This window comes from Hakea prostrata, chromosome 10, assembly GCF_041222555.1.
Source record: "Hakea prostrata isolate BN-2017 chromosome 10, UWA_Hpros_2, whole genome shotgun sequence".
NCBI lineage: Eukaryota > Viridiplantae > Streptophyta > Magnoliopsida > Proteales > Proteaceae > Hakea > Hakea prostrata.
The window spans coordinates 2,059,434-2,085,415 of record NC_142609.1 but is presented as its reverse complement, the minus strand read 5'-3'; the positions used below and the strand labels follow the sequence as shown (position 1 = coordinate 2,085,415).

Here is a 25,982-nt window from a genome sequence, read left to right as displayed (position 1 = left end):
GTCGTTGGCAACAAAATGTGAAGCATGAGCCATACCCAACACTTCTGTTATGAACTTATAATGGTTCTATTACTATATTCTCGAGAGTAGAGAATGTGATGTTGTATTGTACTCATATGGATGGAATTTTGTTGCTATTTTAAGTTATTTGATGTGTCTTATCACTTGCTTTTAATTTATATGTCCTAGTGGTTCTATATTTCACGTTTTATAACATTGCATGTTCAATCTTATAGCATTTCGGTTTCAAACTTAGGGTTGAGTTAGAATTCATGCTTAGGTTTGTCTTATAAAAAATCTAAAGCCACTAGTGTATTTAGAAGGCCTAAAATAGGCTAAAAAACAACTTTGAGACCAACTTGACCATTATAAACCCGTGAGATGGCTCTCGAGTTCACTCTAGTTGGCCCAGGAAAAATACCAGTTCTCAAGCGAGATCTCGCTTTTTCTCAAAGGCAAGATTGCCCTTGAGGGCAAGATCTGATACCATGGGCTGTATCAGTAAGCTATTTAGCTCACCTACAACAAAGATCTACTAATTTTGAAGCCAACTTGGAGCAAGGTGAGTGTTCTTCCCAAACTTCATTTTTTCCAAAACTATGTTCTATACTGGTGGAGGTGGTGCTGGTGGGGCAAAACTGAAGGAGCTGCTTAGTCAATGATTTTTCTCTTGTTCTCTTGTGGTGTAACTTATAAGTACACTAATGTTATAATGTGAAATTGTGAAAAACTGAACATGTTTAATGTATTATTTGACTTTAAACCTTTATGTTTTCACTTTATTAAGCAATGGTTGTGAATTTCATGCTTTATAAGTTTGCATGTTTGCTACTTCAGTATATTTGTTTCAAAGTTAGGATTGAATTGAAACTCATTATGCACTTGTTTTCTTACAAATCTAAGGCCACCACTATGTTGAGAAGGCCTAAAATAGGCTAAATGTCAAATTCCAATCAAACTGAGCCCTAATACCCACCAAGATGCGCCCCTTGAGTTGAATCAAGTTGATCGGGGATTTTTACCAGATCTCAGTTTTTCTAGGGACCAAGATTCCTGTCGTAATCGAGATCTCAAATGATGTCTATAGGTCATTGTGAACCAAGTTGGTAGTATAAGTTACCATGGACCAAGTAGGTAGGTAAATGGCAGTATAGGCTACTGCGGACTTAGTAGGTAGGTAAAAGGCAATATGGGCTGCTGCGGACTAAATAGGTAGGTAAAAGGTAGTATGGATTATTGCAAAACCAAATAGTAGGTGGGGAGACTAGTAGGTAGGTAAAAGGCAATATGGTTATTGTGGACCTAATAGGCAAGTAAAAGGTCATATGTGTTACTTGGGACTAAATAGGTTGGTAATTGTTCTTGCTTTTGAACACCATCTTAGGATAAAATCTTGAAGTCTTGAGCAAATACAGAATAAACCATCAATCTCCCCCTCGGTGTAGCATTACACGTGGACAAACTGTGACCAAAAGTAGCATTGCAACCAGATAGTAACATCCCAAGTAATAATTTCTTATGCTCCACTTCATGGTGTAATCTCCAAGCAATTAGATCCCAAGAAGCAATTTCCATTCTCCCTCATGGTAGTGAATGATATAATGTGGTAAATACATGTTGAGAATTAATAGTAAGAATAGTCCAATGGCAAGGATCAGGGTATAGATGGAATTTAATTTTAAGGTATTCAGCCATAGATAGTCAGGGACAATGAAGAAGCATTAGATGTGTTAATCTGAAACAGTACCAAAGGTGGGTAGGAAAATATTTAAAATAAAAATAAAAACAGCAGGAGGCAGAGGATGAAACATAACTGCTATTGAATTGCAGGCCTGAGTTTGCCTTAAAAAAAATTTAGGAGAAACAGAGCAGTAACAAGTTTTGTGGTACTCAATAGTCAATACTACTTTAGAACCCTAGTAATGAAAAAATTGTAAACAAAAGGTAAGGGTCCCAAGTATGATCTTCTAGTTCCAATAAAATCGGTATAAAACCTCGGGCATTAAATCAATTCATAAAGAAGTTCAGAAAAGAGAAGGTATTATTCTAGCAAAACCATATAAGTTGCCCAAATTTGAAGTGAATGATGATAGGGTGTAGATAAAGCACTGTTGCAAGCTTCTCCAATGTCTGGTGGTGCAATCAAATATATGGTAGTCGTCCCAAATTAAAAACTAGGATTATGCAGGCCTAACTTGCCACCCATTGGGATTCAGAGTTTCAAACTTGGATTGAATGGAGGTCTAGTGGAGGTGACAACCACTTGGAAATTTGGTGTAGTTCTGATGGGTAGAATGGATGATATGTTGATGGAACGGAATTAGAAAGTAGGGTCCAGAAATAGAAGGTACTCTTTGTAGAGAAATCCAGCCAACAAAATAAGTCAAGATAGGGATCCATTCTCCCTTTAGATATGTACATTTATCTCCCGAAAAACGGCAACATCAATTGGTGAATTCGTAGATAACTTGGTCTTCAAGAGAACTGGATAGTTTTGCCTAGAAAAAAATTGTAGGTAAGATATTCAGGTACATGGATCAGTAGACACATTCTTCAGGAGCTTCAAACTTCAGAATTTTCACACCTTCAGGACTTGTTTACAAGAAGACCTAGTTCGTACGTATAACACAAATAACTAGGGGCACAGTAGCAGACAGGCAACAGACTGTTGCTGCAAGCAAATGGGTTTTTCTTCAGGAAGACTCTCAAAACTACAGAATAGGGAACGAGTCTTGTAATGGCAATCTTTGGTGCTTTGGTACCATGTTAGTTTTGGAGGAACCACAGAAGAACAGAGAACAAGGATGAAGGAGAAGAGATGAGGAGGGAGAGATGTGTGGAATGCTGCTCTCCCCCTCAGCTTGTGGCCTTATTGATTCTTGAAGGAAATCTAGATCTTGTAATATGCAATCTTCCAAAATAGAAAGTATTTTCTATAACAAAAAAGAATCTATCTACCTAAATATTGCTTGATACTCAAGCTACAAGCAAAAAGGATACGAATAAAATTGAAAGAATTGAAAGCACAAGTGAAAGACGTAGTCAAAGATTGTGGGTCACAACCCATACGCACACCTGTACTTATGAACCCAACTTAGTGTGAGAGATGTGGTCCAAGATTGTGGGTCATAACCCATATGCACACCCACGCTTATGTCCTCAACTAGTCAACAACTGTCTTTCTTATTCTAGTTTAGTTGGATTGAGATATCTCTTGTGTCTATTTCTTTTCTGGGTCTGCTCTCCAATTGTGTTCATTCTTCTGTTCCCGGTTGCTTCTCGTGTTTTGCTATTTATTTTGCTGGATTTAGAAGACAACTTGAGTACAACATTTCCTAGTGGTACTTATTGAGGAAAACAAGCTATCTGACCTTTAATCTTGAGTCAAGTAGTTCCAAACTTCAAGGTTAAAATTGTAAGATAAGTGGTTTCTTAAATCCCCCTAAATTGGATGAATCACATTAAAAATAAACATCCACAAGTTGCCACTTGTTCAATATTACCTATGCTTTGTTTACAAGTTCCTCCACACGAAGTTACTGTTTCCAGCTTAAAGATCAATGCCGAACCTATAGTGGTTTCTGCATATGATTCATTCATTCAACTCAGTTGTAGATTTCCCAAGAGGACATAGGCTTTCTTTGCATGCTCTGATCACCAACTGTACCTAGTGGGTGAGCCTTGGAGAAAACAATTAAGTTGCAGGTACAAACTGGTTACAGTCTTTCTTGCAAAGTAATGCACAAGAGGCACCTACATTTGCTTCTCCCAGATTCTTCACTACCTTGAGCTTGTACAGTGAGATTTTTTTCTTTTGATAAATTATACTTGCTGTTGACCTGGCTTTGTGGATCTCCCCCCTTACAACCATTTTTCCAACTATACCTTATTCTAGATAGATAGATAGCTGAGGCCTATTTCCTACTACTAGCTTGTTATGTTGGAACTACAGGTGGATATTGTTGTGTGACACTGGATGATTTTTGCAATTTCCATTCTAATCCTCCCTCAAAGCCTTCTTTAGAGCACATAGATAAAATGTCTCAAATGATTGTGCTTTGCTTCTGTGGAATGAAATGAATCATTTCAGCAACTTTCTAAGAAAAGTGAAAAATTAGCACAGATTAGAATGCAAGGAGAATGTAAAGAGAAAAACGATTCCTAGTAGAGAGGTTTTGCCTTTGTTTCTTGCAGTTCTGTGAGTTGGAATTGATTGCTTTAGAACTATGTGATTGTTTGAGTGTGTTGTACTACAACAATTGCAATGACTCAGATTTTTTCCAACTAAATTAGTTTGACAGACGTTTGAATTTGTATGAGTGTGCAAGTAGTGTATTATATACTAGCACCCTATTCTCTCCTGGTCCATTCAAAAGGAAAAGAAGTCATCTCAAAAAGGGGGCATAATATACACATCCCTCTTGGTTGAATTTTAAATTGACTTTTAAAGTGAGATTCAAAATATTTTTGTGTTTTACAAAGAAGCATTAAAAGTAATGTTATTTCCTAATAGATGCCTAAATAATCGATGGATATTTTATGGAAAAGATTTGTTTGAATGGCTACCAGCAAACTATTATGGAAAAAATGTGGGACATTATGCATTGGAGATATCCCTTTGTAGGCGTGTCTTCCTCTTCTATATAAAGAGAGGAGTTGGAACCTAGTGGCTCTAACAATTTTTAAAGTTGGTCTCAGCTTTTTGGTGTTCCATTGAATTGTATGTGTTGTCGAAGAGTTTGTATGTATTACCATCAAACGTTCTTTGCAGTTGCCTTTGGAATTAATGCTATTAGGATTATCATTTCTCATATCTTTTGAGGTGAGGATATCAAAGTCAACCTGGTTGGCACAATAAGGAGGCATTTAAATATCTTAAGGAGAGTATATTTTTTTACGGCTCAACTCATGTATGTGATGCGTGATGAAGATGTCAATCTCTTCTATAACTTGATGCGTCTTACAATTTTGCTGGTATGCTATTTCCATTACCTCTTCCAATGTTTGTGTGTCTGTGTGTGTTTTTGAAACGCTTTTATCCCAAATTCCCAATATTTATTTGACGAGGAACAAGCTTAAAACTAAAAGAACAAATATTGAGAAATTTGGAAGAAATATTCGAAGTCTTTATGCTTCTCTGATCCATAATTTGACCGGCCCATGATCCATAAATAGGACCCGTCATGCCCTGATCAGTATGTCCTACAACCAAATATAATAGCATATGAATTTACCGTCTTGCCTGTAATTTTCTTTTTGGGAAACTTTTACATATGGTCAGATTTTCAAAAAAGATTTACTCAAATAAGATATTTTAAACAAAATTTACTCAAATAGATGTTATTTTAAAAAATAATTACCAAATCTCGAATTTTGTAATAATTTTTCCTATTGAGTTATTATTCTACCGTAAACTACCCAAAATTACCCTCAAGTCTTTTATTGCAAACGATGAAACTAATAAATGATAGGAGGTCTAGAAGTTACAAAATACAAGATGTTGTCAGTCCTAAAATTATCAAAAGATTGAAAGGATTGGTAAGCACTTGTCACTGGAGGATAATTTGGGTGGTTCATGATAGACTATTAGTCGGGCTGGAAAAACTATCTTGAAACCTGTGATTTGGTAAATATTAAAAAAAAGAAGAAGATCTATTTAAGTAAAAAAATTTAAAATATCTTATTACGTAAATATTTTCTAAACTCTTTCCATATGGGGAATTTTTTTTGGTAAATCCTTTTCTATATTTACATGGAAAAAATCTTGCAGGTTGCAAAAGAGTGCATGTCCTCCCCCTAGCTACCCATCCTCCCATCACTTCACCCTCACTCATGGGGTTGCTCGTGTGGCAGAGGTAGATTTGTATTTGACTCACTGTGATTTTGGAAAGAAAGGTGGAAAGGAAAACGTGCTTGGATGGATAGGATCTTGATTCGTTGTAAAAACAAGCTTAAAAGCCATGTCATATATGGAGACCACTTCCCTAAGATTCAAAGAAAAGGATATCCAATAGTTATCACATGGTTGTGGTGAAAAATAGAAAAATTCATTTGAATCCCTTGAGGTTGGATTTAAATAATTTATAGTCTAAATTAAATGATGTTTTGTATTCGCCTTTCCTGAAATTAAAAAAAAAAAAGTTTAATTATATATCTTTTTTATTTCTTTTCTTCAAATTTACCTTTACCAAAAATAAAAATAAAAATAAAAATAATATATATATAGAGAAGTTTATTCATTCGCTAATTAATAGTGAAGCCGCATATCGCAGCGAGAGGAACCTTTGTATTCATTTTTTTCCCGCCATGCCAGTCATGGAAATAGAGACAGCAGGAAATCGTCTTCAACGAAAACAATCTCTTTATCAAAATCTGGTACTCAGCTTCTCCTTTTTTCATTTCTTCTGATTGTTTTGGAGAGATTTCTAGTATAACTTGTAGCTAAGAAAATTTCAGGATAATTTTTACTTTTTTTTCCCCCCTTTTTAATGCCGTGTGCGCGCTTGTAGGATGAGAGATTCGGGATTCAAAAAGAACAGTACAAGGGTCAGCAATACAGTCACATTTACTTCGCTCGTCTTCACCATATGAGAATTCTTCTCTATTCACTAGTTGAGAAATGGAAACCTCATCTGCCAGGTGCATGCTAAGTTTTTCTCTGTTTTTGTTTCGTGAAATTTCTACTATTATTACTTGCATTGTGTTCATTGTTACATCTGATATCTTTCAAAACCTTCCCCAATCGTTTGCAAGTGTACATGAACCGGACTACCGGACTACCGGAGGTTCTAGGTTCTAGGTTCTAGGAAAGTTGCAACTTGTTTACCAAGTCTCGGTGGTGGTCTGTTAGGGTTTACATCTTTGGTTTTCATTAATGTTGCAGTATGTAAGGTTTTGGGACTTGAAGAAGGTAAAGAATGCGTCATTGTTGGAACTCTGTACAAACAAATGAAGCTCAAACCTACTATTCTGGATGAGTACTCTAAGGAGGTATTTAGTTCATGGTGAACTTTTTTTTTCTTTTTTTTTTTTCCCCTGCTTTTATTTGTAGTTGACTTGACGATCAGGAATTACATGGCATTATTTCCAATTCCAATTTTGTAAATGCAGAGATCTGCGGTTCCTCTTGTTAAACCACATAATTTCATCCATCCTGATGACTATCTTGTTTTGGAAGATGAAAGTGGCAGAGTCAAACTTGGTGGGATTATTGAGCCATCTATGTATGTGACAGGTCAGTATAATGAAAATTTTCTGTATTTAAAAAGTGAAAAGGCAAAGAATACTTTGATTATTCGTGCCTGATAGACCCAAGGGTTGGGGTCTTTGGGTTCCTAGAAACTGCTCTATGGATGTTCATGGGAAAATTAACCTAGTCTTTCATTTTCCCTCTCTCTTTTTCCCCAAAATTCTAACCCGAGTTTAAGAAGTGCTTATGAGGCTTTGTTTTTTGTTTTCCTAACACTGTTATATTCTTTCACTTTGTCCTAGTTGACTTATCATATTGGCTTTTTTCTGCGTTATTAATACTTCTTAAAAGGTAGGCTACTATCACATGGTAATCTTAAATCACATTATGAGGACAAGATTCTAGATGACTTGGGTCTAATTACAGAAAAAAGATTCGAGTCTATATGATTTAAGATCTTATGGCTATATTCACAAGGACAAACTCAGCCTTACCTCAACTTATTTGGATTAGCTACATGCATCCAGACAAGACATAACAGGGACTAAGGTGAAACCAAAGAAGGGGAATGAAGAGATGGAAAAAGAGGGATGGGGAATGAGATGATAATGAAAAATGAATGGAGAACAAAATATGGAAAAATGAAAAGAAAATGTGGGAATGAAGCATCCTTCTCTGGGTTCTCAGCTAAAATCGGGGGAGTGCCATGTGGACCCTTGCCCTTGAACAGTCTTTCATACTTGGTCCAAGACCTAGACTATGCATTTCCTTCTTCCAGACTTCTTTTCTAATCATTTTAGGCTTGCTTCACACTCTTTTAGCTCTATTATTGGAATCTTATCACTTATCCTTACTGGGTGTCCTTAGGCCTCTGTTGAACATTACCATGTCACTTCAGATGACTTTCTTGGAGTTTGAGCTTGTCATTATTCAGGGCAACTCTTAATTATGCTCTAATACATTCACTTCATACTTTATCTTCATAGTGTTTCTGCACATCCATCTTCATATTCTCATCTCTCTGCACAACTTCTCAACAGTGTGAAGTTGACTGACAACCTTTGTAGCCAACCCAATTGATTGTGACAAGGCTTTGTCAATTTAAATTTAGCTTACATATAATTATTTAAACTTACAAATGACATAACTTGCATATCTTGTGAGCTATGCATGCTTCAGTATACTGAAATACATACATCTTAGAAGTCAAGAGTGATATACTGCATAGATTATCTATCAATATGAATTCCTAAAGCCAGCCACAATAGTTCTGCAGTTGGTTAACCTAGGTTTGTGTTGCAGAACTGCAATTTATGTGTTTCTTAGATAAGTGTCTTAATAATATTTCTAGAGATAGCATATTTGATGCCAACTAATCATATTTGTAGATGTTGTAAGTGCTCTGCAGCCCAGCAGTTCAACTTATGTGCAAGTTTAATATGCACTAAGAGGAGATTTCATCCCACTGAGGTGAATGTGGGGGAGGATGTTCTTTTCAGTTAAATGTATTGGTGTTCTTACCTTTGATAAATTCATAAGGGGGGCAAAAATTAGTTGGGCAAAACAGCATTGTCATGTGCAGGAGAGAAACGGAGAATCGAATATATGAGTTTACTTATTCTGACGACATGACATATGGTTCTGTGTTTGTTGGTCTTGCTTTGGTAGTTGAAGGATATATTTATCTCATGGCTACATATCTTTTTGGTGTACAGGGCTCTACACAAAGACCAAACTTATCTGACTAATTCTTCCTTAAACCATTTTCTGCCTCAGCTTACCTCGATCTACTAAGCCTGGAGTGATCTGGACAAGGTTAGGTTAGTCTGGGAAGTTTTGGCTCTATCTCTTTGAAAGATGTGCCTTTTCTAGTATATTGAGCATTAGGGTCTTTGATCAAGGGAAAGAGCACCCTTGATCAAAGGATATGTAGAAAGGTATGTTCCTTTATGCAGGGTTGGTTCTTACTTCCTATTGCTAAGAGGATTCCTAGAGCTCCCTAGCAATTCACACAGAGGAGATTTCAATTACGTTAAATGGGAAAACAGATGCTTGATGTACCTTGCTTATAGCCTCATGTACTGGATGCAAAATACTTCTGTCCATTTATTTATCTTCTCTCATAAATGCAGTGCTGATGGGTGAGGGTGGGGGGCTTCGCACACGGTGGACCATAGTTGTAGTGTGAGGTCAAGGTATCAAAACAGCCTCTCAACAAAAATTGTTGGGGTAAGGCTTTGTAGGAAAAGTATCTCTTGGACTCTGCTTGTGCAGAAGCCTTCAGCACCAGCTTTGCCCCTATAAGTAGTTCTAACATACACATTAAAGTTTTGTCCTCATATTTTTCTGACTATAATTCAAATTTTCTTTTCAAGTTCCCTAGCAAAAATAATTTGTATTGATAATTATATTTATTTATTTATTACATTTTACATAGGAGAGTTTATGTATAGCTTTTATAGTAGATGAGCTTCACTTTGGAGATTTTTTTCTTTTTTTTTTCTGTCATGTAGAACTATGTTGGATCCATGCCATTACACTAACATACTGACTCCCATTTACATCTGAGATGCTTTGAGGGAACAACACTCAAGGTAAACTTGTGAATTTGCTTTGAATAGTGTGGACTAATGCTTGATAGGAAGTTTTCACTGAAACAAATTCAACTTGTGGTGAAGTCTGACTCAGGATTTTGAGTTCTGCTGAGAAAACCCATGTTACACTGCCTTGAGGTGTTAATAGGTCCAGTAGCATACTTACCTGTTCTACCAAATCCATGTGTATTGGTTTGCAGTGAAGTATTATCTGTAGTTGTCATGGCATCTAGGCATCAAGGCATCCCAGGGTGTGATAAAAATTAAGGCAGTACCAGCTAGCCAACAAGGTGTTGCCTGGCAGAAAGTAGAGTCAACAAATGAATTTGATCAAAACCAAATTAATTGTGATTGAAAATGGATCACCTGAAGGCCAGAAACAATGCCTAAATCTTTTGGAGTATCTCATATTTCTCATTGTTGACTTGATGCATTGAACTTTAAATCTATAGGTCCCCCCCCCCCTTCTATATTTCTTGTTTTATTTGAATATTTGCTGTAATTAAATTATCTTAAACAGTGTATTTAAATGTTTAGAATTGTATAATTGTCTATAATTTACCAATGTTTTATCTGAAACTTGCATGTTACTTGAATGACTAGAGTAGAAATGTTTCAGACTTCAATAATGCCTGTTAGAAGTATATAATTGTCTTATATCACTTACTGTTTAACTAATCTCTATGCTTTTAATGATGTATTTTCCTATCACAGGAGTTGTGGTGGCTCTGCATGGAAAGGAAACAACTGCAGGAGAGTTTTTTGTTCAGGATGTCCTTGAAGCTGGCCTACCAACCCAAATAGCGCTTCCACTTCATTCAAGTAAGACATCAGCAATATATATGAGTGACAGCTGACATATCATGGATATACTCTGTTTTTCATGTGAAATAGGCTATTAATGCCTGTCAATACTTTATAATGTATTGTTGCCTTGAGTACCTCATCAAACCTAAGAGTTGCAATAGCACTATTTTTAACATTAATAAACTCATATGCCACTATTTTTAACATTAGTAAACTCAAATGCCACTGGTTTTAGTGCTAGAGCACTGATATGCATTAAATGTCTAAGACACAGCTCAAACACAGGGGTGGGCTTTGGCACAATGGTTGATGGACCACAGTGTTAGCCTGAGGTCAAGGTATTCAAACAGCCTCTCAGCAAAAATTGCTAGGGTGAGGATGCGTAGGAAAATTGCCTCAACTCCCTGGACTCTGCTTGTGCAAAAGCCTTCAGCACCAGATTTGCCATTTTTAACACAGCTGAAAGACAGTTTGGACATTGAACACATGCTTTTGCCCTGAATCTAGGTTTGGGCCCGAACTGGATTTGTACTTGACTAGAAACGGAATATATTCCATGTAGTAGATCCTGATATATAGGTGCTGACTGTTTCAGATCTGTCCTGAATCTAGCCAAGTTGATTTGAGAAATATTACTGTGGTATTAGTGGATTACGATAGAAGATACGGGTTTCAAAGATGTCTCAATTGGTCAAAAAGAGGATAATGAGGCATCCAATATTGAGATCTAAGATATTTTGCTAGTTTGGTATGTTTCTATGGCTCTTTTTGGAAGGTCAAAACAACTGATGCAATCGCAGGTCACAGAACACTGCTTTGGTATCTCTGTGGGTCCAAATGCATAGTAAATATCTCAAACTACTTGTTGCCATTTTGTAATTAACTTGAAACCCAATATCAACAAATGAATACTGGAATAAATGATTGAATAGTGGGTATTTCTGGAAATAACAATTGGGATGGAGGATAAATAAAATAAGTACATTTGCCCCCCTCCTAGGCATTGTTATGTTGGGAACCCCATGCATTGTTATTCAGATGTGAATGTGGGCAATAGGATTTAGTTATATGGGAGTTGTCTTCGACCTCTTGATAGTATATTCTCTCATTAGAGATGAGATCTAATTGAGCTGGGGCTTCAGTGATGTAGATAAGTCAACTGAATGGCTTGTTTTATTAGAAATAAGATTTGGTCTCGGGTTATGTAGGTTTTTGGCTTTTGTTCCCATGGAGTAGATCATCATCTAAGGAAATGGACTGAGTGTATCAGATTTGCCCTGCATCTAAGCAAATTGAGTTGTGAAACATTATTATGGAAATAGTTGATTACAATGGAAGGTTCAGGCATAGAAAGTGGACTCAGTTTATCAAGAAGTGAAGAGACATCCAATTTCAAATTTGACATAGTTGTGTCAGTTTGTTATTTTTTTGTACCTATTTTTGAAAAAATCAGCTGATGCCATCCCAGGTCACAAAATCCTCCTTTGGTATTGGTATGGGCCACATATCTCAGATTCTTCTGTAATTAACTTGAAGTTTAAGACCAGCAAGTGGATATTGAATCAGTTATTGAATCTAGAAATAGGAATTAGTGGATCATTGTGCACTGTGCAATGCTCTTTTTTCTTTTTAGTTTTTCTATAAGATATGAATATGCACAATATGCTGTAGTTGTATTGTGGGAGTTAGTCTTTGACCTGTTGATTGCATGTTTTCTCTTGAAAGATTCAGTTGAGTTGGGGCTCCAGTGATGTAGCTAAGTCACCTAAAGGAATTATTACACTAGGAAAACAGGATTTATTTCAATACTTTAGTTGGAGTCATGTTTTGAGTTAGCATCTTTCGCTATCTCATTTTCTTTCTAACTTTTTATTTCCAATCCTTCTTTTGGTATCAGTTTACTTTTCCTCTCACAGGATGTTGCCAACAATGACAACTGATGAATCACGCCTACCGTCTGTTCTGAAGCCGTATGCCCAACATCACCCATAGAACCTCTGTCTTAGACTTCAAGTGATTATTCAGGCAGAGGATGACATGGTTCTTATGTCATAGGTCCAAGGACAAATTATCATTTTGAGTTTTAAATTTCAATCGAGTGTTTCAATTGTATTCCTTGAAGTTTCAAAGGAAAAATTTTCTTTTCAGGACTGTAGTGGCCATTTCTATAGTTTGACTGAAAGAGATCAAATTTTGGTGGGATTATGATCCTTTTGTCATAACATTTCGGATTGAATCCTGTATATCCAAATTTCTACCCTTCACTGAGACATCCGTTCTTCCCCTTGAAGTTTTCTTATTCTAGCTATTTGAGGACAGCATTCCCTAAACCCTGGGAGAAATGATGTTCATGCTCTTACCTTTGGACCAATATTTTGTGTTAGGAGGACCAGTACCACAACCATAATCCATTGCCTGACCAATATCTAGATATTTGATACATGTCCAACTTTTTTTTTCCAGCCCTAAGTGAAAGAAATGAAAGTTTAAGACAGGTGAATCCTTCCTTAGGATCTGCATTCTTGCTGGAAGATGCTTGATGGATTGGGGTGTTTTTGTAAGGTGGTCAAAGGATTTGAGAACGTAATTTTGCCCAATTGTTTTTACTTGCTAGACGACTAATGAGTTTCCTGTAGCTTTTTCTGTGCTTATGCCTATAAAAACTGTGATATGTATATAGAGAACAGAAAAATTGGATGTGCTCTCTCTCCATACAAGTAGATATCAAATAAATGTAACTCTTTCTTTTATTTTTTTCAATTAAAATTAAAACTGCTTGGTTAAATTTATATGATTTATGGAACCAACAGAACACATGCTCAACCTATAGGAAAAAACAAGAAGAAATTCAGAAGAAAAGATATATAAAATACTCCATACGTGCCAGAAATTTCATTGCAAAGGAAATATCTGAATCCCAAAAGAGAGAGATGAGAGCAATGAGATCTTATTCTTAGAAAATCAAATCAATGCAAATAAATTTCAATTATCCAAATAATAATGTTAGAATGGTCGAGTTTTGTAACCTGTGCCTAAATAATAATTTGGCATGATTCTATATCAAAGGCCTTAGATAATATTTTGGCCGAAACCAGGATATCTGTGACAAGTCTAATTTTTTTGAACAGGATGGAAGGATAAAAAAACTCCCAAAAATTCATGAAAAACACAGTGGGTGCCCGAAACATTATTGTCCAGATACCCCCCCCCCAAAAAAAAAGGGGCAAACTTTGGCAAATTTTCTGAAACTGAAATGGAATTGGTAGTCTAATATTTGAATATTCAATCATCATTATATTGTTTTGGAGAAATATTACCCCCAAAAAAAAGCCAATAAATTAACTCATTAAGGATGTTGTAATCATGGTGAGAGATCTCGCTCTCGAACGAGATCTCGCTACCATGGAAAACCGAGATCTCGACCATCTCGGCGAGATCTCGGTCGAGATACCATTTTTGGCGCAACTCGGTAGCCCATCTCGGTGGGTTTGGGTCCCGTTGGCTAAACTTGGTATTTAGCCTATTTGATGCCTTTGACACCTGTGGCCTTGGTTTGTGGAACGCCCTAGTATGTTTCTGTCTCCCATATTGTGAACCGATGCTCTTGTTAGAGAATGCTGTTATATACATATAATATAAAACCATTAATGCTATGGTTAGAGATGCAGGTTTATAACTGTATATAAAACCTTGGCATATATGAAATCTGTGTATCTACATCTAACTTCTGTCATCAAGATAACATTCTTGGTATTCATCTTAACTTTCGAGAATGTGATGTATACCCGTTGGTTTTTTGTCATTCGCGTTCATAGACAGTAGGGTGTTGGCTTTCTTTGTGTTGTGTGTGCTGGTGTTGCGTGCTTTGGCTGAATCTACAAAATTTGGTAATGGGTTCCAGCGGATATGGCGGATTTGGGGCGAGTTGCGGTTGGCGAGTATGGCGAGTTGCGGTTGGCGGTCTCGGCGAGTTCCCTCTCGCGTCTCGCCCGTCTCGCTCGGTTTTGCCGGTATCTCGGCCCCCCATGGTTGTATATGGTTAAAAGGGTAGATTGTCCATAGGGTTTTATTTATGTTGCCTGTAACTTGTACTCTTGATCACTTATCATAAAATTAGGAGGGCTTGTATCCATCGACCCTAAAGTATTATTGCTGTGAACAAGGCTCACCCTCCCTTGCCAAAACCTTGGTTTGGGCCCCAAGGCCCAATCAAGATGGTGCACCTAGGGATCCCTGTAGGGGCACTTTGGTCATTTTTCAGCAGTAATTAGATGATTCTTTTATTTTCAGATTTTTTTTTGGAGTCCAATCATGTTTTGAATTCTTGGATTTAGTAGTAGAGTTCTTGTGTCATAGAGAGTCTTTCTTGTAAGTAGGACTCTTTATGGATAATTAGGTCTTTTATTCTAAGTTAAGTTCTTTTATTTATGTGGCTGTTATTTGTTTGTAAAGGGTCTCATAACCTATAAAGGAAACCCTAGTTGAGTCAAGTTAGGTTTCTTTGTTAGAGTCCAAGTCTTTTCCCTCCACTTGTAGGCTATAAATAGCCTAGTCTGTCATTGTAAGTCTCCGAGTCTGGATTGATATAATTATTGAAGAGTTTCAGCCAAGAAGGTGTGGCAGGGTCCTTTTGAGGGGGACCTTGCAGTTGTCAAGCTCTCTTATTTTCAGCCATGTTCTGTCTGCCATTCCAGCAAGAAGTCCAGCAACCTTTCTGTTCCAGATTCTGCAAACAAGTGAGTTGAACCCCTCCCCAATTCTAGCCCCAATGTCTCTTCTTTCCCCTCTTCTTCCTAAACCCTGTGGCTCCTATTACTTGCTGTTTCAGACCAAGAAACATCAAGTAAACACCAAAAACCTCCAAGAACCTTGCTCTCCCATCTTGGCAGCAGCCAAGAAACCCTCTTCCACCTCCAACCCTATGGCACCCTCCCTCTCCTTTTTTTTTTCTTTCTTTTCCTGTTTCCTTTATTACTCTGGTTCTTGGGGCGGAATTACAAGAAAAGAAAAACAGAAGAAAAGAAAGAAAAGAAAAGAAAAGAAGACAGAAGAAAGAAGAAAGAAGAAAGAAGAAGAAGAAGATCATAAGAAACCCCCGCCCACCGTCCCCCCATTCCCTAACACAAGCTTCCTTCACCCTTTTTTACCCTTCCGCAAGTTTCCTACCCTTCCCAGATACTTTTAGATTACCCTATAACAACCCACATCTCTTCCATCTAATTCTAAATTGTTTATATTATTTTTCCCTTTCCCCAAACCCTTCCCCTACCCAATTGCAGGCTTTCCTTCCCTTCCCTTCCCTTTTCCCAATTAAACCCAACCCATCTAGTTTTTGTTAATTGAGCTTTCCCATATAATTTCAGATTGAACCTTTCTGTCCCATATCAATTTAAAATAATTCTTACCCTACAATGTTCAGTGTCTCCCCATGGGAATTTAGTAAACTCCTAAATTTTCCCTAACAACCCACAAAACTTTAGAATTAGTTGCTGGAAGATTCTAGGCAAACCCTAAATTTTAGGGAATTCATCCAAGAAATCCTAACCCTTCGAGTTTTCATCAATTATTCATTTGGAGATTCCAAGATTTGGCTAATTATTATAAAAATTGTTGTGAACATGGGTATGCTTGTAGAATATAGACTATCACAATGAGAAACTGCCGGATGTCCTCCTGTGATTATACCTGCACAGGAAGAATAAGCCGACGAGATCTAGTCTGCTCTTACAGGGAACTCTCTAATGCCCAAGTCAGGTTTCTTTAGTAATAGAACAATTTCAATAGATTCTAGATAAGTTATACGAAGCTTGTACCTGGGTATTTGTAGTTACCTTACTCACCCGTGGTGAGGCAATGATGGAGAGTCCCCCTGGATAAGTGCTTCCTTTTCAGCTAGAGTGTCCTCATGGATGTTATTGCAGAGTCCCGTGACACAGAATTTTTTTCATTTGGAATGGATAAGGCCTTGCTGATGTGGCTGTTCTTTTACAGCTGGACTTGTCATGCGGTTAACCTTAACCTGGTTTGTAAGGGTACCATTGGGTTTTTCCTGTCTGGGTCTGCCTATGGATCACCCATATTTCCTGCCCTGCCTGTGGGTACTGGAAGATTTTTAGTTTTATCTTTTCGATGGAAGATTTTTATTTAGGTAAAGGAAAAATAAGAAATTCTCAAATTTGACAGAAAATTTAACTTGAATAAAGAAAAACACAAAAAGGCGATGGAAACAATGAATGATGTTATGTACCAGATTAGATGAACTACAATCTATTGTGGCTGGCAAACTTTCCTCTTTTTTTTTTTTTTTTTTTTTTTGGTTAGTCCCTTATTGCATGATATACTTGAACATATGCTGAGGCTGTCCAGTTTCATTGCTCCCAGGAGAAGACAAGTATCTTGTTTTTGTATCGGGCTTGAGTGTTGGTAGCATCATGTCTAACCCTCTTCAAATACAACTTCTTGTTGATCATATTACTGGACATTTAGGAGATGAAAAGGTTTGTACTACTATAAATTTTCCATTTTCTTTAGTTTTTGATCCAGTCACTGGCTTTCTGACTCAGTTTGTTGTGTTAAATTATCAATTTACAGGAGCAAACCATTGCATCTCTAATTGTTCGTGTAGTAGTAGCCGGGAATTCTGTTGAAGTTCCACATGGACTTCTTAATGGACAGGTAACCAACAGATATCTTCTTGATAATACCCTTTTTCTCCCCCCAGTTTTTAGAGATCTCGTCTCCTCTTTTGATAGGCCAATGAAAATTTTATTGGAGAACAAAAGAAATATTTTTATGGCGCTGATCTGCTTTCTAGAAATGAAGGGAAATTTTTTTTCATGACAGCAGCTCAAAAATGAATCTGTCCCTCAGTTATCACTTTTCATGTGAAAGGTGATCTAAATGCCCCCCCCCCTACTATAAAAAATCCAGAAGGGTGCTTCCTCATTCTCTGGTGACTACAGTCAGGCAGTGTAGGGCACCCTCTCCCAGCATTAATTGTTCCTTTTATTGAATACTTCTGAAGTGCTTTGTCAGAGATGCTTTGTTAATTTTAAAAACTATGTGATGGTTCTAGGTTATAACAAAAACTTCAATAACCGAAGTTGTAATTTCATGTTTTAGATTGTAAACTTGTCATAGGTTATAAGTTATTGTCTTTTGTTATGAAATATCACCATATTCTCAGGTACTTTGTATTTGTAACTCAATTAGTGAAAAGCGTTTCACAATTTTCATTGAGAAACTCCCAGTATACGATATGTGATGGCATTTTTACCACTTACTAGTGCTCTTAGCAATTAAAGTATATCCCTAAGCATATGTGAATGAAAAGTATAAAGCTTTCCAAAGTTATGTTGCTGAAAAATAAGCGTTTCGCAATTTTCCTTGAAAAACTCCTATTATATGATATGTGAGGGTGCTTTTACCACTTCGGTGCTCTTAGAGATTTAAATTATATCCTAACCATACGTGAATGAAAAGTAGAAAAGTATAAAGCATCCCAAAGTTCCGTTACTGAAAAGTTCCCAGCATGAGATCAATGGTTTTTGCTAAGGTGTTGTTTACAGTGCTCTTGATGATGTGTCCCTTAATCAAAATCTTTGGACAATTGCAGACATTAGCCCCAAAGGATCAGTCCAGGCTGTCTGAGCCAATCAAAGAGCTTGATATCTTGTTAACTCAGGTTCTTTTTTGCTCTAGTTATTCATTGAACTAACTGAGATCTTTTTGTCCCATCATTGAAGTTTTTTGACTGCTATTTTTGACTATGTTGATTCTCTCTTTTGCAGCTTGCTGCAGCTGTACCTGTAGACATCATGCCAGGGCCCAATGACCCAGCCAATTTCTCCTTACCTCAGCAGGTTTTCCAATCGCTATGTTTACAATCATGATTACAAACTCTGACTAGGTGCAACATTCACTTCTAATATGTTCTGCTCACTTCCAGCCTTTGCATAGATGCCTTTTTCCTGGGGCATCAGCTTATAACACTTTCATGTCATGTACAAACCCTCATTCTTTTGAGGCTGAAAATGTTAGGTGAGCTGAGAACATGATGAATTTTCAATTTTATGGGATAATTTTGGTGTAATACTAATAGTGCTGGGAGGTTTGTTTTCAGATTTCTTGGAACATCAGGTCAGAACATAGATGACCTTGGTAAGTACTCAGAGGCAGAAAGTAATCTTGATTTTATGGAGAGGACATTAAGGTGGAGGCATCTAGCACCGACAGCACCCAACACACTTGGTAAAGATCAATGAAGGGACTTCTTTTTAAGTATTTGCATGCACTTGTGATGCATATTACTGATTAGGTTGCTCAGTGAAATTTTTTTTCTGACATTCTAAATTGCTGACTTGAAAAAAATGTGACTGAAGAAACAGTTGGAGTTTCATGTCCTTTTCCAAACTAGGTTCAAGTTCAAGAAGTTGCATTCCAAGGCTAAATTTTTACTAATGACTTTTGCAGGATGCTATCCCTTCACTGATAGGGATCCTTTCTTCATTGAGAACTGTCCTCATGTATACTTTGTTGGTAACCAGAGTAAATATGAGACTCGTTTGTTTGAAGGTATGCACTGTTAATCCATAGAATATCTCTATAGCTTCTTGATTCATGATAATTCAGTACCATTCTCTAATGCAGGGTCAGAAGGACAGTCAATAAGACTCCTTGCAATTCCTAAATTCTGTGAGACTGGGTTAGCTATTATGGTATGTAATTTGGGGTTATTCAGTCTTTTCCAAATTCTTGTTAGTAACCTATCTATTGAAGGAAAATGATATCTTTATGGAACTAAAAGTTGGTTTGTATTTATCTGCTTGCAACTGCATTTTGCAATACGGACATTGTGCCCATTGATTCATTTTCTTCCAGCTGTCGATTTTACTAGTACTTTGTCATTCTTCATGTTTCTGGAAAGGGAGGATGTAAGAACTTAGAAAGATGAGACGAAGAGTTCTAAGGAGGTGTGTTACTATGCAGCATAGTTGCCACAGCATCTGGGTGAGCAAAGGATCCACTTTGACAACTATGCCATGCAGTAGTGGTGGTGCCAAATAAGAAAACAATGAAGATTTTGGGAAATAAGCTTCTCCAAGAGTTGACAATTTTGGTTGGATTTCATCAAGAGTTTTGACTTTGGATAGTTCGAAAGGAAGAAATTTTACTAGATAGATAATTGGTGCCATGCATGTTTGATGGAGGAGTCATTTGTTTGTCTATTCTTGAGATGTGCTATTCTAGTGTGGCAGTTTCTAGTGGAGTTATTCGATTTGTGACTGTTGAATCTTTGAAATTGAATGTGCTCTTTATTTCTTGGACTTTGATTAAGGGACAAAGGTGTGGTCGCAGTCCTATTTCATGTCTATTTGGAAAGACACAAACGATTAGCTTTTCAGTGCTAGCAGTAGATACATTCCAGGGTTCTGCACAGTATTACTTATATACTGTCTACCGTCATAGTACCAAAGCGCTTGATAGTGTAGAGTGGAATTTGGAGACAACTAGTGGTCCATATAAATTCTCATGATCTGGTGGGTTTCCTGAAAATGCTATTGAGGTTTTTCTTGTCTCCTGACTACCTTTTTGAAACAAAAGATGAAATAAATATTGGTGCTTCAAGTGCAACTAGAATCATGGAGTTCTAGGGAAATTGGTGAATCCTGAAAATGTTTACAAGATCATCCTCACATCTGTCGTGAACCTGCCATAATGGTTGTAAGAGAATCAGTCCAAAAGAGTGGCATAGCCACTTTCTAAGGTTGCACAAGAGAAAAAGGACAAGAAGATAGGAGAAATGGGGCATATCAAATGGGAAAAAGAATGTATCTCACTGGCTGCAGTTACCTTTATTTGTATCAAAGTAGTCCAGTTAACTATAAGGAAGCCCCTTGATTGTTTGTATTTACATACAAGCCCTTAAATAGAATAATAATGTAACAGCAATATCCTTGTGGTTCTTAAGTCATAACTTAGTATTGTTAACACTTTCCTCTAGCTAGAGCACATGTCCCACCATACCTAACTTGGAAAAACCTTGAAGAAAATACAGTCTGAAACAAAGCCTTGATACACATTTCATCACGTTGGTTTATGGTTATAATAAAAGTAGTAGAGTCTGCATCGTAGCATCTTTGAGTGAAATTACAATCAACCTCTATATGCTTAGTTCTCTTGTAGAAAACTGGATCAGTACTAATTTAAAAAGCAGCGAGTGGAAATCCAAATTCCATGATAAGTTGCTTAAACATTAACTCAGGCTGCAAATAGTCATGGCTTTATACTCAATCTGGCTGTTTTAGTTTGTTTTTCTTTTCCTACTGACTAGACTATCATCAATGATGGTACCATAACCAGTCATAAACCTTCTATTATCTTCACCTCCAACCTAGTCAGCATCTGAATCACCATGTCAATGTGATTTTTAGGCTCATAAACAAGACCTTGAGAGTACCCTAGAGATAGTTTATAACATGACAAGCTGCATCCCTGGAAATCTGATGCAGACCTGGTATAGGGCTGCTATGGTGGGCTGTAATGGAGGGAGAATTAGAAGAATTAGAAGAATTAGAAGTGGATGAAGAGGAGGAAGAGGGGAGTGAGTGCTCACACTCATCATCAGCCATAGGTCTCATAAACATAATTCATTCGATTCAATCTCAAAATTGCATCCTAATACAAGCTATTTAAATAAAATAAAATACATTACCCTAGTTGAAATCAAAATCCAAAATAGAATCCAAACCAAAGTCTAAACCACTCTAATGTAGGAATGCCACAACAAATAAAAGACATAAATTATAACTGAAATAATATACTTATTTAAGTCTAACTTTTGTTTGGCCAAACCCAATTGGACCAGTTCTTTGGGTTTGGACCAAAACTGATTGAACCGACCTGATACTGCATCAAAATCTGTTTAGGATTTTGTATGAACTGACCAATAGAACCACCTGCATAGGAGATGCCAGGTCGGTTGACCAGAAGATAAACAAACTTATCAACCAACCTTCTATATTGATGCTTGTCAAGAATATTAACCAGTTCCGGTCGAATTCTGTATTTAGTGGGAGAATACCATAGAAGAATTCAGTACCCATCTGATGCTGGATCTCCTTCTATCAGCATTCACAGAGAATCATGCATTAAAACTTTAAAATATCACTGGTCATGAGCTGTTTCTAAAATTAGCATGTGTATAACCATCAGGGTTTCTAGAATTTTGAGATTTACAAAAAATCGCCGGTCCTTAAGATCGTGCATAAATATCTTTTAGTCCGGTTCCTGAAATGCAGCAAATTGCCTCAGTGATTGATGAACAACAATGGTGAACAAGAATGTCTGAACTTGTTTACCTTGAGATCCTTTGACAAGAACTGAAGGACGGTTGTAGAGCATAAATTCTTTGTTCATGCACATCCACTTTACTACTACATATGTCCTTGATGTTTCTTCACATGCATACTCGCTCACGAATTATAAGCTTCAGCCCTATCTACTCTGTGAGGAATCTAATGTGGGTTCCTTGTCTAAGCAGTCATTCTGTAACTACTTTAGTCATCTGTCAGACTTGACAAAACAGCTTCAACTTGTGAAATGATAAAGCTCAAAAGCTGCATTGTTTGGAAATTGCAGATTCTCCCAACAACTAAAGGACTTGAATTCTTGGGGTCCTCAGCTAACTTGCATTAGAAGTTTAGGATGATTCAATTTGCTTTGGTCATCTCACATAACTCCTGAGCAGTGTTGTTGAGAACTCCCAAATACAAGCTAGAAAGGCCCCTTTGAAAACATTGGAAAATCATTAGGCCTGGGAAACCTTCTCTCCACCTGGATTCAATGAAATCTTCATAACTCCTGCCTCTTGAAATGGAATCCATCCTGTCTCTTTCCACAGCAGATGTTCTCTAAAGTCCACTCCATGAAGCTTCCTAATTTTATAATAAAATAAGGCAGTTCACTGCAGCCTCTTGTAGGACACTTTGGTTTTGAATAGTTTTTCCTTCTATAAAGATGTGTGCTGATTGTGTTCCATAGGTGGTTTTGTTATGTTTACTTTTCCTTTTCATGCCTTATTTTCTGGTTTTTCTTGTGCAGCTAAATATGAAGAATCTTGAATGCCATGCTCTCAGTTTCTCAACAAGCCTGGACTAGTAATAAATGGGGTAGGAAGTAGATCTTTCTCTCTTACTCTTTTTTGAAAGTAGTGGTATCTAATGAATGATGAATAAACTAATACTCATTCATGAAACCACTTTTAGTTGTCTGCATAATCCAAGGCTAGATTACATAGAAGTTAGTTGCTTTGGGTTTACTTAGACAGCCTTAAGTTTTTTTTTTTAATTTGTAAACCCATTCAAGGATACATGATAAATGATGAGATACATAAATGTTTAACTGATTAACAGAAATGTACTAGGTGGAAGAGATACAAATATATCTTAACATTATCCCAATAGAATTTGGATGATATAAGGGCAACAAATTGAAGGATATGGCTCGGTGTGCAGGATCCCAACCCTGCTTCTGTTCGACAACAATATCTATCTTACCTTCCTCACCAGGGGGTATGTCCACTTTGTAACTCCTAAGTCATCCAAATTTTATTGGGATAACCATCTTTTTGTAGTGTTCGGACTATGTTTTTCTTATTCCTGGGTTTTAGTATTTTTATGTCCTTTTATTTGATCTGTTCTTGAGTTGTTTAAGTTGCATACGTCATTTTGTTTATTTTTAGAACTGTATGGAAATATTTTGTGTCATCATTAGTCCTTGTAAGGTAATCCAGGTGATGTTAGTGATGTATGCCTGCTTCTGAATTGTTGCAGATCCCAAATGCCTTACAGTGTAAATATGGGAGTATGAACTGCCATGGAAATTCAGATCCCATTATTGAAGAGTAGTTACGACTTTTACCATCAGTCATGGCCTCATGGGTACCATGGTATTATGTGGAAGTCCTGGTTTTATTTTTAATGATCAGTCCATACTTTGATGCAGATAACAGAATTAAGCTTATTTTAGTGGAAATAAGTCTTTGTGTGTGTGTGTGTGTGTGTGTGTGCCACGTGTGTGTGTGTAGTGCGATGGGTCATTTTAGTGAGCCTCAATTATGGGTAGATAGCTGGACTATGGGATTTACTTTCTTAATTTGGTTTTTATTGTTTTATTTTATTAGTATTGTTTATCTTGTAAAGGTTTTGTAGAATCTTGTGGAAATAAGATTCTTCCTCTTAGTTTGGATGAAGTACTTGCTACATACATGTGATACTTAAACCAAATAATTAGATAAGATAGAAGTTTAGTCATGTTGGACACCTTCCCTGCTTTGTGTAGAATTTCCTACTATTGTATTTCAGCTTCTCGAGCCTCTATATGTTCTGTGAGATTCAATACGATGTTATAGGATTCTGTGCAACTGATGAAAAGAAGTCACCTTAAAGAGCTTACTGGGAACCAGTGTGATTTGGGTTATATAGGTGTTGGATCTCGTGGTTTTAATATGTTGCTCTATAATATGGGTAGAAAGAAGGAAAACAGAATTTACTTTCTTTGTTTTAGTTGGAGCCCATTTGAGTTTCCTACTCAGTTTATATTACCTTATTCATTAACAAATGGGTTAGGCCTTCCCTTTTTAGAGTTTTGAGTCTTTTATATGACTTTACGGTCTTGTACATGAATTTGAAAAGAAGAAGAAGAAGGGGGGGGGGGGGGCGCATAGATTTATGTTTTTTTCTCTGAGAGGGACTACTGTAACTTTTTCTTCCCTCCTTTGATATCCTTCTTCTTCTTCTTCTTCATTTCTTTTCTTTCTTTTTTTTGGGTGCAAATCTAAGATAGAAAAGTATTTGCTGTTGCTGGACCTGAACTTTGTGAACTCTTGTGTAGTGGTTATCACTTATGACCTGTTTCCATTAGCAACCATTGGTAAGATGCTGAGGTCAAGGATTATGGGATTTCAGTCTAATTGCAGGTGAGATGTTTGGTCTGTATCCATCTATCATTCTTCTATTCTATCCATTTCCTATAAGGTCTGCACTTTCTGATGTTTTTGTTCAAGTTCCTGTGCATGCTATTAACCTGGGAATCTATTTCTTTCTTAATACCGCTTAGAGTTCAATTCTATTCTATCCATCATTTAACCTGGAACTCCATTTTTTGCTTAATACTGCTGAGAGTTAAAATCTCACTTCAGGTCTTATAATTGGATTTATTCTCAGTTTATTCGTGGGTTCAAATTTTAATCTTCACCATCAGGTCATAAGAGTTCTTTTCTGTTAGGATTTCAAAACTTTAGGCCCTTTATTAGTGATATATGGTTACTGTTAACCGTGTTTTAGATCTGGAGGACATATTTGTTTCATTCTTAAATCTGGTTTCTAATCTGTTGTTCCTTGACCTGTAAGTAAAGTTTGCTGTTTGGGTATTTATCCCCAGTCCTGCCATCATTTCCTGTTCTCAAAAAATCCTAATTCAACTAGGACTCTTATGAAGCTTGAGAACATTAAGTTCAGCTTCTGTTATTTTGTTCCTGTATCCAAATAGAGTAATCCATTGGGTTTTGGACTTAAATCAGAAATCCATGGTATTGTTTGAAAAGAAATCCAGATTACTGACTTTTACTTTAGTTCTGGTCAATTGTATTGAACTACAATTCTGGATTTTTGGTGTTTCTGTTACTTGGTGACCCCAGGAGACTAGAAACCCACCACCGATGCTGTTTTAAGCAACTCACTACTGTTGCTTGCAGATGTACAGGTTCTTACTTGTCAGATTTAGGTTTGGCAGTTCACTTTTTCTTTGAGTTGAAACAGTGCCACCTTATGATCATTCTTTACTTATCTTTGTTTTTACATTTATGTTTTCTGGGACAATGCTTGCTTCACATCCAGTTTCCTGGCACATCATGGGAGAAAAATCAGTGTCCTTGGCATCTTCAGGTAATCAGAGTTTCTTTGGTTTGCAATGGCAGAGTTGAAGATGCTTATTGTGATGGCAGTGATGATAAATAACAGCAATCACCTTATGTGTTGAAGGTAAATTACCATTCTATCCACACGGCAATTTGAAGTATTGGAATAAATTTGAGATTCGAACTCATTGATTCACCCAGGTACACCCAGTGACCACCTGTGGGCTAACTTAACTACAGCTTACAAGTGAATTTTCCTGACCCATTACAACCCAGATTAGTTTGTTCACCATTGGTTAAAAATGTTTGTCTTTTTTTAGGTAAATTTTCCCTAAGGTTCCTTTAAATGCTTAGGGGAGAAGAAAAAGGCGATTATCAAATCTTCATTTGGCTAAGAGATGGTTTTAGGTCTCTTACTAGTGTCATGGGGCAAGGTGTTTTTGGGAACGACCATTAAAGAGTTGCACATTCATTT

At 36.8% G+C, this 25,982-nt stretch overlaps 1 protein-coding gene across 1 annotated transcript; it reads left to right on the top strand.

Annotated features, from left to right (window-relative positions):
• The first annotated feature begins 6,260 nt into the window (after positions 1–6,260).
• On the top strand, positions 6,261–24,155 carry POLD2 (DNA polymerase delta small subunit). The gene is made up of 15 exons (XM_089138173.1): positions 6,261–6,375; positions 6,510–6,639; positions 6,884–6,990; positions 7,111–7,234; positions 10,498–10,605; positions 16,972–17,087; positions 17,182–17,265; positions 18,206–18,274; positions 18,381–18,452; positions 18,539–18,630; positions 18,713–18,840; positions 19,063–19,164; positions 19,240–19,307; positions 22,693–22,760; positions 23,424–24,155. The coding sequence occupies exons 1-14, from the start codon at positions 6,307–6,309 to the stop codon at positions 22,747–22,749; spliced, it is 1,326 nt and encodes a 441-aa protein (XP_088994299.1). The 5' UTR covers positions 6,261–6,306; the 3' UTR covers positions 22,750–22,760; positions 23,424–24,155.
• Positions 24,156–25,982: the final 1,827 nt, after the last annotated feature.